General features: G+C 34.6%; 1 protein-coding gene across 7 annotated transcripts in view; it reads left to right on the top strand.

Annotated features, from left to right (window-relative positions):
• Positions 1-15,271, top strand: part of LOC138715219 (receptor-type tyrosine-protein phosphatase T-like) — a 154,858-nt gene that overhangs the window by 29,880 nt on the left and 109,707 nt on the right. For all 7 annotated transcript variants that reach the window (XR_011336189.1, XR_011336190.1, XM_069847903.1 and 4 more), the window contains 6 exons: positions 1,874-2,154; positions 2,383-2,581; positions 6,696-6,877; positions 7,244-7,373; positions 10,241-10,354; positions 13,247-13,393. Coding sequence is in view for 5 of the 7 variants with exons in the window: in XM_069847903.1 (XP_069704004.1) it covers positions 1,874-2,154; positions 2,383-2,581; positions 6,696-6,877; positions 7,244-7,373; positions 10,241-10,354; positions 13,247-13,393 (1,053 nt within the window). In the remaining 2 variants the exon portion in view is untranslated. The remainder of the gene's footprint in view (positions 1-1,873; positions 2,155-2,382; positions 2,582-6,695; positions 6,878-7,243; positions 7,374-10,240; positions 10,355-13,246; positions 13,394-15,271) is intronic.

Here is a 15,271-nt window from a genome sequence, read left to right as displayed (position 1 = left end):
TCTGTCATGAGTTTAAAATTTCCAGATATTTCAACCTAGATCTTCTTTTTGCACATGTTTTTATCCTGTATAAACTTTAACTTGTGTAAAATTCGTCGTAAGGAAAGTATTGTTGTTGTTCTAATACCACTGTCTAGTATATACAGTCACGAAACTTGAGTTTATGAGAGTACTAGGAACAATAGACTGTGCAGGTACTATTTTGCATTATCTGTAATGAGGACGATAGTAGCGATCCTAGTGGTTAGCAACTATCTATGGATGCATATTTACTACGTATTGAGCTCCGTGACTGTATATACTAGACTGTGCTAATACTGTAACGCCATTAGTGCTCGTACACTCCAATAGTTTTGAGAGGTGGTTTCATGCATGAACAGACCAATGCATTGATGAGGTTGTCCAGATTCATTACTTAATTTGTATTACACAGATAACAAGTTGGTTTGTTGTAAATTTCTATGCTGTGAAGGTGGCCTGCTTAGTAGTTATAGCCTGTAGATTTTCGTGCTTCTTGGTGTATTACTCCTGGATTAGTTAAAATCTTTATTTTTCGTCTTCAGTGATATCTTCATTATGTCACTTCTGGATAAATTGAAATTTAATTTTCATGAATAGTGGAATGAAAGACTTCAATTGGTTATAACTACCTATATAGAATTTAGTAAGTACCCATTTTGTCAAGAAATATTCTGTTTCATTACGGTACCTCATATACCACAAGGAGAAGGAATACACGGTCTCTCTTCTCAAATCTTGTATGACCTCACTGGTCGACCAACTCTGTTTTGGATACTTCTCTACCCTTCAGAGAATTTCTGCACCCAATTGTAGACAGCTTGAAATGACAGGCAATCCTCACCATACCCAGACAGCATTTCTTTATGAATATTTTTTGCTGCCAAACCTTTTTCCTAGAAAAATCGCACAATGGAGCTCTCCTTGACAATGATACACTCGTGCAAAGGTTCCACCATCTTGCAACTGCTGCTTCTTTGTTTTTCATGTGCAGCTTGTGCACACATCAATCAGCTTGACACTTGCCGTGTAGTGGTGATAGCTTCAGCCGAGTCATTAAAAAATGTAGTTGCTACTTCAATTTGTAACTTACTTATTGACATGCCTGGTATTTTCAAGTCGCAGTATATCTAAATACCAATTGCCACATTGTCACAAAATGAAGTCGTCCATTCATCTCATCACCGACTAGTATCAGAAGTGTTGGTGATTCTAGTTACCTAAAATTTCTTATTCCACATTAGTACCTGTTGTAAAGTTACTCTTAAGTTCCATACAGTACATAACGGTACTCACTTCATTATAATTTATTTCCTAAATTGTTGATTGCGAAAAGGTAACTGTATCTTCTTATCATGTAATTACCATATATTGCAAAAGAAACTGATTATTATCTTTGAATTCATTAGCACGGAATAATAATGAAATAATGAATAGCAAGTAAGAAAGTATGCACTATGTCTGCACTTTAAATAGAAGAGAGTCTGAAACGTTACAAAAGCATAGTAAGCTAGTCTAGGTACTAATATAGTATTTTCAAATTCTGAAATTTCAAGTAGTCTAGCTCAAGTAATGCATAAGAACATATTAAATACAAATGCTTTCTTGCTTGCAGGCTACAAAGAGCTCGATTTCATAAAAACAATGAATAAATATTTTAATATTGTAGAATGATCTAATGGTATTATGGAAATGCCTTGGATGTGGTAAGCTCTTTGTGTAAACATATACGTACTGACAATCCTTATATTCTCTTAGAACCAACCTGTATTTTTTTTATCGTCATCATTTAAATTTACATTTTTACATTCTGTTTAAACAAATCTGATATAAATTATGTCGTGCTTCCTTCCAGATCTGCGTGTTATACATGCCAAAGGAGAAACCGTTTTCCTTAAAGAAAATAATGTTGCTCTGCCAACAAACGTTTCTGACTGGGAAATGACGGTCTCAGTGAATGCAATTGAAGAAGCACATATTGTGATCTGTAAAGAAGAGGATCCATTTACAAAAGGCTGTTATTGGATATTACTTGGTGGTTGGAAATCTGAGACAGGAAAGACAGAAAGAAGATGTGCTCTTAGAAGATGTCCTTCTGGAGTCAATGAATGTAATGTGACTGTGAACGAATACAAGGTAAGTGCTACTGTATGTGTGAAATGCGGGGTAACCAGTGACCTATTAACTTGCAGCTGGGACTTGTCAATGCAAAGAAAGAAGTCATAAATATTAAGCAGCTTGAATTTTTGGTAATGTTATAAATTTTACTTGTTTTGTATGTGGCACCTTCACTAGAATACTTTTTAAACATTATGAATTTATTAATTAATGTTTCAAATTATAATTACCTTGCCTCTCTTACAGAAAGTATTGGTAATTCCAAAGAAGTGGATTCATGTGACTATATACTCTAAAATTGCAGGAGATAGTCAGTATTTGAGGATAAAGACTGCTGATAGAAATGAAACAATTCTCGAGTATAATGACGCGCAACCTCTGGTACCTAAGTATCTAAATGTACGGAGTGGAAACAACATTGAAGCCTACTTTCGAATTCATAATTGTGAGTACATACCGGTACATATTCTAGTGCCTTGAGTACATATAAATAGAAGTTTTGAAATTAACATCTTTTTATTTTAAGTTCATTCTTATAACAAAATTATTTGACTTATACTGATAGTACCAGTCACAAATAATACTTTTGAGATAACAGTTCTATGAAATTACTTGATATTTTACATTTTTTTCATATATCTTCACATTTTAAAACGTCTTATACAGACTAGGCAGTTTAAAAGTCCCGAAACATTGCTCAGTTGGTCGGCAGCCTGAGCCCCATGCAATTCTTGGTATTCTCCTTCATAAAAGTGTGGTGCTCGTCGGAGTAGGAGTAGCAGTTGATTTCATTAGAGAGTACAGTAGTGTTGTATAATGGTCAGATGCATCATCGTATATTCATTGTGAAGACTTACATCAAATGCAGAAAGAATATTTTCGAGGACTACATTCCAAGGCAGTTTCTATTTCATTAAGTTTTCTTCTTATGTCTTCGTTTTCTCTTATAGTTAGTCACTGAACCCATTTTATTAAAATTTACCCTCTGTTGCTTTGCTTGTCTTGTTCTGCCACACAATTTTCTGTACTTAATATGAATAGATAGATAGGTAGGTAGGTAGGTAGGTAGGTAGGTAGTAATCGTTGGAATACAATTATTCATGGCATCGTCAGTGTACATTAATCTAACAATGATACAATAGTTTTACAGTCATCTTAATCTATGGTAACATGTCACATGCTTATTTAATAGAATACTAGTTACTTAGAATATACCCATGTACTTAATCACTAAGCAAATAATGTACTACTAATACTACTAATTCAGTCAGTAATGCATAACACACTAGAATAGTTACTTGTAAATAAGATGATGAGTTTATTTTAAGAGAAGCACAATTAATTATTTTGTAATCACACGCTAGCAGGCAATTGATTTTCTTTCTTCTGAGTCTTGATGCTGCCTCTCTTCCACTAGGTCTCCAGGCACATGAAACAAGAGAGAACAGAAGGGCAATACTCACAAGAATAAATGGTTAAAATTTAAAACTTTATATTTAAATAGTCCTTTGTGCATATTGGCATGTGTGTCGGTAATATATTTTTAACAGATTTCTTAAACATACTATTGTTATGTGCCTTGACATGTGGGGGAAGTTTATTATATAAATTACTGCCAGTATGTGTAGGGGTATTGAGAGTTTTAGCAAGTCTGTGATAATTCAAATGTATATTATTGGATGTACTAGTATTGTGCTCGTGATATTCTGAGTTTGTTTTAAAGGAATTTAAATTTTTATGAATAAAGCATACCGTTTCTAGGATATAAACACAGGGTACCGGTAAAATTTTAAGTTCCTTGAAAAGTCCTATGTTTCTCTGAACTCAAATTATACTTTATTTTTAAATTTATCATTGTTCCGTATTCTCTCCGCAATCATATTGTATTTTTCATTTAACCTCTGCTTTGTATTCTGGATCCTAGTGGTCAGCCGTAGATTTCGGCCAGGTGTCCCAAATTGTGGAATTTGTTTGTTGTACGACAATACAGTAAATATCTCACCATTTCACAATGCTACTGTACTCTCCAATGAAATCTCACTCACAATTGACTGCAGATAGGAAGAGTGCTGCACTTTCATGGAGAGGAATAAAAGTGATTGTATGGGGCTTGGACCACCAACTGACCAAGTAATGTTTTGGGACATCTAAACTGCCCGCACTCTATCTGAGTACATGTCCGTAACACTGGCTCTTTTTCTATAAGTACATAAAAATGTAATGATTTATGGACAGGAAAAATCTTGTCAAAGAACATAAATCATAATTAATAAACATGTTGATTACTGGAACAACACAAATTAGATTTCCTTTCTAATTTGTATAATTATCTACTAAAATAATTTACTATATATTTTGTTAGACTGCGGTCTAGAGGCTAGAGCAGCTAGACTTATAATTCTGTAGACCTGGGTTCGATCCCCTGCATACCCCCGATTTATGACTTGTTTTGGGAAAGCCTGTGGTCAGTTAGCAGAGGGATTATCTCCTGGAGCTCCGATTCCCCTGTGGCATCCCAACAAATCTGCATCATTTCATCTCATCTCATCGTGAGTGTAGCCTAGTCCAGTCTCCTATGGTGCACCCTGGACAGCAACTCAATCAGCAAATTGGTCTACACATCTTGTTTCATATGAATGAATGACGAGCAGTCAGGTACCTGATATTAGTTAAAATATACGAGGTGGACCATAAGTAATGTCATTAATTTCAGGGAGTTATTCTTTGAGATATTTCAAACAAAAAAGTGAAATACAATTTTTCTCGTTTTTGCCTCCTTCTAGAGATAAAAATTGTTTTATGTGAAACATTTCATGGCGTGTTTGGGGAAACTATTGATTTAAATCCCAATATGCTGAGTCAGTTTAAGAGAGCAGTGTATTATGATAATAAATTATTGAAAGAATTTTAGTTTTGTTCTTTAAATATGCAGAAATTTAATCCATTAAATATGCAGAAATTTGATCCGAACAAATGTAACATTGTAAAATTCCTTTGCAGAATGAAAAGTTACATTTCTTTGTAAAATGCCTTTGTAGGATGCAAAGTTACATTTGTTCAAATCAAATTTCCGCACATTTAAAGGACAAAACTAAAATTTTTTCGATCATTTATTACCATAATACACTTGACTCAGTATATTGAGAATTAAATTAATGGCTTTCCAAAACATGCTCTGAAATGTTTCACATAAGAAAATTTTATTTCAAAAAGCAAGAACGAGCAAAATTATATTCAACTTTTTTTATTTAAAAATGTAAAATACATAATACACTATAATATTATGTGTTTTAATACTCTGATAATTATAGTGTACATGTATTTTAAATTTTTAAATCAATTGGAAGAAAACACTGTTGAAGTAAGACTAGTCTCAAGCATGTCTAACGTTTTTAACTTTTTTGTTTGAAATATCTCTAAGAATAACTCCCTGAAATTAATGACATTACTTACAGTTCATCCTGTATGTTGTTAGAGCTGTGTTACGTGTTTACATACCGGTATTCTATCATTCTTTAGCTTGATTATTTGAAGTACCTTAACAGACTTCAAAATGTCCTGTACTTTATATTTATACCGTAACAAAGATAGAATGATTAGACTAAGTAATTATTTAATGAAATTGAAATCTTACGTAGCCTACCTAACACAAGTAACATCTGAAATTCATAGTAATGTCCCAAGTAAAAAACAAACTTGATCACTTTCATTTAGACCAGGCCAAATAAAAGAAAGTTTGCTTTTGGAAATAGGCTTGGATTGCTGGCTGGTAGGTTTTTCGAGGGCCTGACTGTATGATGCATGCACTTAGACTTATCATGGTCCGTTGTGCGCGTGCGCCCTATCTGCGATTGTTTTTCCAGTCTGACAGGTGACGTGGGTTGCATCTGTGAATCCGATTCTGACAGATGGGTGAATCTGCGTGCCATTTCCCATTCCCAGAAAATTGAAAAACCCTGCAGAAAGATGCCATAAACACCATCTTTGTTCACAATGAATTTTAACCCTAGTCTCTGGTGTTTCAGGAAAACAAAAACAGTGCAGTAAAAGTGAAAATGAAAATCTAGGAGAAAAATGCGATAGTAATAATGCTACAAGTTGTGATAAAGCAACTACTTTTTAAGTGTGATTTTCAAACTTCTTAATTGCACTTGAGACACTGTTGAATCTTTATTTAATTAGATTCCCCTTGTGAATACTCGCTTAACTATAGACTTCAACGAGAGTGATTATTTACTGAAATATATAACAACTTCATCATTCAATTTATTCCTCCTTTTACAGACCATCATAACGAATAAAGTCTCTTGTGAGTACACCACGTATATTCTATTTTTTGTTTCTGTATAAAAAGACATACAGAACACTTGGTAGGCTACTACCAACAACTACTGATCTAAATCACACAGTAGTTCAGGAACTGTTTGTTACCACTTTAATTCTGCATGTGCCTTCTCCTTACAGAAACATAATTTCTTTTCGTTCCATGTTCATTTTACGTGTAGAACCTGAATGTATTAAATCTTAGTGTATCCATTGTAACAAAAATTGTTGATTAGATACTTTCAGGTGGGACAACACTGGGGCTAAGTTAAAGAGTCCTGTGTTTCATCCATCTTCATCCAGACTGTGTGTGTATATTCTACACTACAGCCAACAAATGAATACGAACTTGAATGTGGAGCTGTTTTATGTTACACGCAACTTCAGTGAAACTGTAATAAAGTTATCACCCAGTGAAGTGAGTTCGTTTACTGTTATTTATTATAGCCTACAGTTCAAGATAATGGTTCATAACCAGTGTTGCACAAATATTTGTTCTATATAGAAACATATTGTTAAAGAATGTTTATTGCACAAGGTGAACCTTTTGGGAAGACATGAAATGAAAATGCTCTAACATGAGAAGGGTTACTATTTATTTTTCAGTAATCTGCAAATATATTCTAGATGATTGGGAGTTTTAACCATATTGTACCTCAACGTACTCACCAATATGTACAAAGCATAATTCACAATCATCATCATCATGCAAGTCATGAAACATCATTGTCCATTCCTTGTCATAACGAAAATATAATTTATGTCACGTTCATTAATGTTGCAGAAGCAATGGAGAACCGAAAGAATTATTCATAATTTATCTGATGGATGGAAGAATGGAACACAGCTAATTATTTATTCACAGGCAAAACTTTTCTTTGCTATAGGAGCTGTTCGGGAATGTAAAGAAAAGGGTGAGCATGAGCATGAACTTTATTTTAGTCGTATACAATAATAACAGAACACAGTATAACATAATTATAAATTCACCTGAAGTGTGATCACTTACACAGAGAAATTATAGTTAACTTAGCTTAATTTCCGAGAAATGAAATTCTGGCAATGGATTACTCTAGTTATTTGTTCTTGCTGTATGTCTGTTTTACCCTCATAAAGAACTCAGTTTATATCCATTGAATCTCTCGCATCTCTTCATAATAATTCATTATGGTATATATTTACAGCACATATTACAATAAAAACTTATGAAAACTATTTTCAAGTGTACTATTAGCTAGTCTAATATATCAATAAAATTTACGCACAATTTTAAGCAGTATGAAGTGTCCATTATTCTTCCGCACGTGGTATCTGATCAAGTGATCAGCCACATGAACTGAAAAGAGAATAAAAGGAGAATTTTAAACAAAAAAATTAGTTATATTCTCGGTAGAGATTATCAGTTTTTTCTGCCTTCAATCGATCGACTTTCCTCCCAGTATCATGCCAAAAAACATGAAGAAATGCAAAATCTTCCCGCCACTGCTGTGTGTCCACGTAACAGACATAAGGATACTGACGATGTAAATCTATTAAACGTTCGAAAACGTGTAGAAATTAGAATTACAATGTAAAATGATAAAGCGATTTTTAATAAATCTAAACATAAGGAAAATTATAAATCTAAATTACTTAATTAATTATATTTATTACTTTACATAGATGCGAAATGTAGGGTACAGATACTGAAAAAAAAAAAAAATGTCAGTCTTTATTCACAGGATGGTGGAAGTACAATGTAATATTCCATTTTTGTTCTAGATAAAATCCATGAACAAAAAAATACTACTGGGTTCAAAAAGTTCCCGGAATTTTACTACCATTTTTTGTATTAATATATAACAAGGGATATTATACATTTGTTTTGTTGATAACATTCATGATGTCATTTCCTTAAAGTTTGTTGATAATGGCGATTGTTGGTTTTGAGTTATAGGCAATTGTTTATCATAGTGTTTTGTTTGTTCGTCGCATTTTGTGATTATGTTCACAGAGCAACGTAGAAACATCAAGTTCTGTGTTTTGTTACACAAAACTCCTGCAGAGACATTAAGATTGTTGGAAGAAGCATATGGCGAAGCAGCAATGAAAAAAACTCAAGTGTACATATGCCTGGCACAAACGCTTTTCTGGTGGCCACGATAGCATCAAAGATGACGTATGCAGCGGCCGACCAACAACTGCAACAAATGAAGCAATTGCTCATCGTGTGCGTAATGTTGTGAGGGACGACCGACGTAAAACCATAAAAGATATAGCAGCAGAGGTCGGAATATCAGTCGGAAGTGTACACAATGTTCTTCACAAGCATCTCAACATGCATTACTCGTCTCAGAAGTTAGTTCCGAAAATGTTGTCGGCAGAACAGAAAGAAACAAGAATGACTCTTGCTGGGGACATGATCAGTATGGCTGATGAAGATGGTGATTTCTTAAACAAAATTAATGCTGGTGATGAAACTTGGTGCTACTTGTACGACCCAGTCCCTAAACGACAGTCATCTGAGTGGAAATCGAAAATATCTCCTCGGAAGCAAAAATTTCCTAGGGACACTTCCAAAGGAAAAGTTATGTTGGAAGTTTTCTTCGACTCTCAGGGTCTCATCCACCATGAGTTCATTCCAGAAGGTCGTACTGTAACGAAAGAATTGTACGTAGAAATCCTCTGTCGCCTCCGGGACGCAATGAGAAGGAAACGTCCAGAAAAGTGGGTAGAAAACAACTGGTTCCTTATGTATGACAATGCACCTGCTCATCGCGCAATTATTGTAAAGAATTTTCTTGCCAGGCACAACATAACTGCTTTGGATCACCCACCATACTCTCCTGATCTCTCAACACCTGATTACTTTCTGTTTCCCCGTCTGAAAAGTCATCTGAAAGGACGGAGATTCAATGCTGAAGAGGTTATCGCAAACGCGACGAGAGCACTAAGACGGGTTTCACAAAATGGCTTCCAGGCCTGCTTCCAGGAAATCTACACGCGTTGGCAAAAGTGTGTTGTTGCGGAAGGCAACTATTTTGAAGGGAATGCTGTAGAATAGTGTTTAAGGTACGTTGTTTCTATGATACTAGCAAATTCCGGAAACTTTTTGAACCTAGTATGTATATACCATATATATTTATATTGTTGAGTAATTTGCAATTTTAAAATCATCTTTCTAACTTCGATGATCTTATTCTGGTTTGTGCTGGATCCAGGTTGCATAATGGTATTAGGAACATCGAGTGGCATTGCCATCATATTTAAAATGGGAAAACATTCTGATGGCCAGAACTTCAAAATTTGAGATTATCTTTTATGTGCCACACGCCATTAAAATTTTCATGGGAATAAATTGTTATTAGTAAAGACAAATATTTATAATACGGTAGGTATTAAATATTACTACTGACTGGAGCATAATTTCATTTCTATTTTGTGCACTATGTAGAGAGAAAAACAAAAGTGAACGAGATGAAAATAGGGAGATTTAAGAACTCAAAATACTAGTACCTAATATTGTGGATTTTTAACTAATTGCTAAAGCCAAACTAAATACGATACAGTAGCATTTAAAGTACCGGTTGGCTAATTAATACATGGAGTTGAGAGTGTTCTGAAACTAGTTTCAGCTACACTTGTGGCAAAAGGGTGAGCACAGTTTAATTTTGGGTGAAATCCACTGCACGTCCACTGGCACCAATCATTGCAAATTCATATTGTTTGTTTCATAAAATTACATTGTCTTTTATATGTCTTCTAATATTAATATCAAATTGACTCTTTTTGCATTTTGCAGGTGACGTTCGAATATCTCGTGTGAATGTTAAAAGTAATCGAGGAATATCATGTCGTCCATTGCAATACCGTGACACAAATCTCACTATTCCGTCTCCAGCGAGCAAATATCCAGGTAAAAAAATATCTGTGCATTTACTTTAACCTATATCATGAGAATGCAACTGTAGTAACTGTTTCAATGTATAAAATGAGTTTATCATAAATTACGCTTTTAATATTTTTTATTAATGGCTAATGGCTTCATTGCCAAATGCAAGGCACTAGACAACAACAATATTTTTTATTTCCCGATATAACAACAAATAACAGTTGTTTAATCAACTGTCTGAAGACAGGTTGAAACTTCATACGTGATGTCAATAAGGCATCACTCAAGAAGCAACTAAGCCAGGAGATAATAGGGTAAGGTGGCCAGTTCCTTTCTCCCTCCATTGCATACATCACTATAATGTCATAAATAATTAGGTGATTAAATCTCCATTCCTAACCTCTCTGTTTTTATGTGATTTTTTTTTTGGTATTTCTGACACTATCTCTGCCATTGGCGTACCTTAGGTTATAGACACACATTTGCCTGCTTTCCAGCTGTGTTCCGGCATTGATTCGTTTTCTGCTTGAGAGGTTGTCGAAATTTAGATGTATTTGTTAAAGCGAAGTGCAAATTGCTGTTTCAATAATGAGTGTTTGCAGTAAGTGCAACAACAAAGTAACAACATTCAAATTAAGCTGTTCTGAATGCTCTTAAGTTATTTGATGTGAAATGTGTAAATTTGAATGAAGAAGATCCAGATCTCGTTAAAATCAATAATAAAGTGTGGTGTTGTGAAGATTGTAATGGCAGCGAACCCTCCTTCATCAGTTGCTCTGTATAAATCGGTTTTTAGTGTGAAGGAAAAGATAGCTAATTAAAAAAATGTAGGTAGTCAGAAATCAGAAAAGGACTTGGGTAAGTCGCTACATTTACTGCATGAGAAACTAGACGAAAATAAAAAATTGATTAAACAACAATCAGAAAGTTTAAATGTCTGTCTTGTGGAAGTTGATAAGTTAAGAGCTGTAAGCGCATTATTGCGAAATAAATTAGTAGAATCAGAACGCCAGGTTGATGATCTAATCCAGTACATACGTAGTGTTCTGCCCAAGGGCAGGTCTTGCACTGCAAACCCAGCATTCTCCAATGTTTTCTATTTTCTGCCTTCCTCTTAGTCTCCGAATATCCATTTATATGATAACTAGTACTGTGTTTACAGAATTGACTGAATGTGCGTGATTGTATAACTTCGTATAAATAATGCATGGGTGACTCATCTACTATGTAAAGTAAAATCGTTGAATTAATACCCGAGCAGCAGGCTTTATATCTTTTTTTGCATGCATCAGTATTTGTAATGTCCAGCAGTGTTATCACATTTTTGTTATAAAGATTATTCCTAGTTACAATTATTTTTATACTGACATCAGTACATTGATTTTTACACCATCATCCACAGTGAATAAATTTTAAGTTATAACATGACTTTTAATTAAAATTGAAGTTAAAACTATTAACCTTTCTTTATCTGAAATCTGATTATTGTAATATCTATCTAGTCAGTGATGTATGTAATGGAAGGGAAAAGGAACTTGCCACCCTATCCCATTATCTCCTGGCCTAGTCTCATGAATGATGCCTTGTTGGTACTTGTAGACAGTTGACTAAACAACAACAACAATCTTTTTTGTAGTCGTCAATTAACTCGAGATATGACAACCTTGTTATGTACTCCATGTGGAGTTGATATCGGCTCATCAATTAAAAATGCTAAGGCATCATTGGTAGACATATGTTGTCACTCCTTGCGATTGGAGCGACATTTCAGGAAGCCTGATCAATAATTAAACAAACTCTTATCTTATTTTTTCAAAGGAAAGCATCATCTTTGACACTGGCTCTGTATTAATTAAATGTGAATATTATATTTATTACACTTGCCTAAAAAAGTAATGGTGAAACTAGCGTGTAAATATCATATGTCATGCCAAAATGAGTTTAATTATGTGACAATAACAAAAGAATTACTTATCTACAGTCATCTTGTCAAGAATCACGTTCTAAACAACAATCAAGGGTTTCGTTGTTAATGGTTATCTCACACAGAGTCCAAGCATTACCCATGAAAATATTCTTTCTCTCTACCTCTTCTAGTGAAGACCTGTGATTTTGTCGCTGTGATAGATCTGTTGCTGGTTCCGACTGTGACTGTAGTTTCAAAATCACAGCTCCAAAAAATCGCCACCTCCAACCAATATGTGACTCATAGCAATGGCAACTGATGTATGTATAGATATATGACAGCTTCAGACAACTGCAAGTCAGAAGATTCATTATTAATTTGAAGGACAACGTAACTGGGATTTAATTAATTATCATCTCATTCATCTGAAAAAGTCTGATGTCACCATTTCGTTGCCGAAGTACTCCCAAATAATTTTTAAACTTTCTTAAGCGAATATATGTGCCCACACATTGCGATAACACAGCTCAGAGCATGTTTGTATTTGTTATACTCACCGAGCTAATCAATATTGTTGATATAGGACATGGCACTGGTCTATCAATTTGTAGAAGAGTGATAAACATAAACATCTATCAGCTCGTGATGAGAGACTATCACAGTCACCAAGAATCATCCAAACACAAAAATCATACTGTGACAAAATCGTTATTATCTATTACAGCGATTTTTCCGGAGCAGTCAGAGTTCGAAGCTGTGACAGCTAAATGCTGTCACACCCCACTTCTAACCCTTTTTTCTCTTCATCCCTTTATTTCATTCTCTGTCTGTCCCTCTGTTTTCTCTCTGTTTTCTCCCTCTCTCCTGTATGATCACATGTTATTCTTGAATCATGAAATGCTCTGAGAGGGAACGAAAGGATAAATTCTGAATGACTGTATAAAATGTAAATTTTAAGATATTGTGAAGTTGTACAATTTAGAATCTACTTGTTTCATGTATTGTTCCAGATTCAAGACTCAACATGTCACAGGCTTGTAATAAGTTCTCAGTTTCTGAATTGACTAACTGTAGTGGTGTTACTATCTGCTGGCCAGTGAACAAAGACAGTACCTGTTCTTGTAGTCCAGGATTCAAAGGAAGATATTGTCGGCCAAGTAAGTAAATGTTTTGTTTTACTTTTTTCGACAGTGATATATTTTCGAGTGTGTGTGTGATGATACTTATCACTTCCTAGAATGAATCAAAAGCAATAGATAGATTGTGTTTTCATTCATTGCACATAAATAATTATCAACCCTATAGTTTGACTAAATATTAGCCTACCCTTCACAACATTTGCTTTGTCCACCACAAATTTCATCATGACCTGACTGGGTGTTAAACCCAGGCTACTTGTATGGAAGATCAGTGTATTATGGCTTGAGCCACAGACACAGCGACATTCTCAAATTATTGTTGATTTATGCCATGAATTATCAAACTAAAAGTTTGTTTTATTTGGGTACTGGTAGCTACTTATAGGTACAGGGCTCCTACAAAAGACCTTTCCGGTTTCGAACACATATAATGAATCTGAGGTGCATGAAAATAGCACCAATGGAAAGAGAAACTCAAAAAGTTTAGTTGTGGCAACATTGTTTTTATAGTTGGTAACACTGCCTCATAACAGCGCATATAAACAAGTTTGTTCATTGTTGAGGCAAAATGGCTGCTATAGAGGACAGAAAAGCTTGATTTTCATGTGAACCAGTCGGTTATTAATGTGCAACGGCATTACCGAACAAAGTTTAATGCCTACAATACACTGATTTTAAGGCAAGATTCTTCACAAATGGTTGCATTTTCATCCGTATCGACTGCAGTTGTTGCAAACCCTAAAACCAGAGGACAAAGTGCTACGAAGAAATATCTGCATAAGTAAGCAGACTTTAATTGAAAACGAGGTCAATGTAGAGCATCCACCAGCCACTGAACGAATATTGCACACTTTTCTCACTGCCAATGTGGCACTATAAATGAATTTTCAATACTTTTATCACAACCACAACACATTTAGTATATCACGAAATATGTAAAATGTAATTATTATGAAAGTCGCCATACTGTCTTCTTCGAATTAGGAATATTAGTACGATCCACTTCCAATAGATGGAAACCAACATGATTGGCAGAGCCGGCAATACATGAAAACGAAATGATACTAAATGTGAGGAATGTTACTATAGGTGTGTAGTATTGTGTGACAGGTTAGGTTAGGTTTGATTAGGTGTGTATTATGTGACAGGTTAGGTTAGGTTTGATTAGGGGTGTAGTATTATGAGAAAGGTTAGGTTAGGTTTGATTATGTGTCTAGTATTATTACTACGTTGGCAACACTGAAACCCACTGTTACATTAAAGAAATATGGCGGTATTCTTCGTTCACGCACGACGATTTTTGTATATAAGTAAAGTACTGTATTTAGGGTGGGTTGGGTGGGCTTACAGCTCTCCCAGTGATCACATCAATTTCTACTAATCAATACTATAAATCCAAGACATTTTCAAGGTATTTTATCAAGTTCCTATAGTGGCTTGGACATAAGAAAGATTCACTGAAAACGATGATGAATTTATTTGTTCCGTGGTGTTTCCTGACGAAGTCACTTTTCTTCTTTCTGGTAAGGTGAACAGACATAACCTCAGAATCTGGGGGTCGGAAAATGCGCGTATCTAAATGGAACTTAATTATAGGCTTGATGTGTGCCGTGTTACCAAGGGGAGTCACGTTGAACATCTTTAAGGTAAGGAACTAAACTTTTTGAGTTTCTCTTTCAATTGGTACTATTTTCATGCACCTCAGATTCATAGAACGTAAATTACATGTGTTCGAAACTGAAAAGGTCTTTTGTAGGAGCCCTTATAATTATATATTTCTTATGAATAATGGTTAAAAAAAACTATAAATGATACTCCAATTCCCAACAAGATACAAAAGACTAAAAATCCTTCTTGCCAATGCTGTTAATGTATGTTTGTAAGATTTCATATTAT

This window comes from Periplaneta americana, chromosome 15 (assembly GCF_040183065.1).
Source record: "Periplaneta americana isolate PAMFEO1 chromosome 15, P.americana_PAMFEO1_priV1, whole genome shotgun sequence".
NCBI classification, from domain to species: Eukaryota; Metazoa; Arthropoda; class Insecta; order Blattodea; family Blattidae; genus Periplaneta; species Periplaneta americana.
The sequence above is the reverse complement of the archived record's forward strand: the minus strand, read 5'-3'. Positions and strand labels throughout refer to the sequence as shown.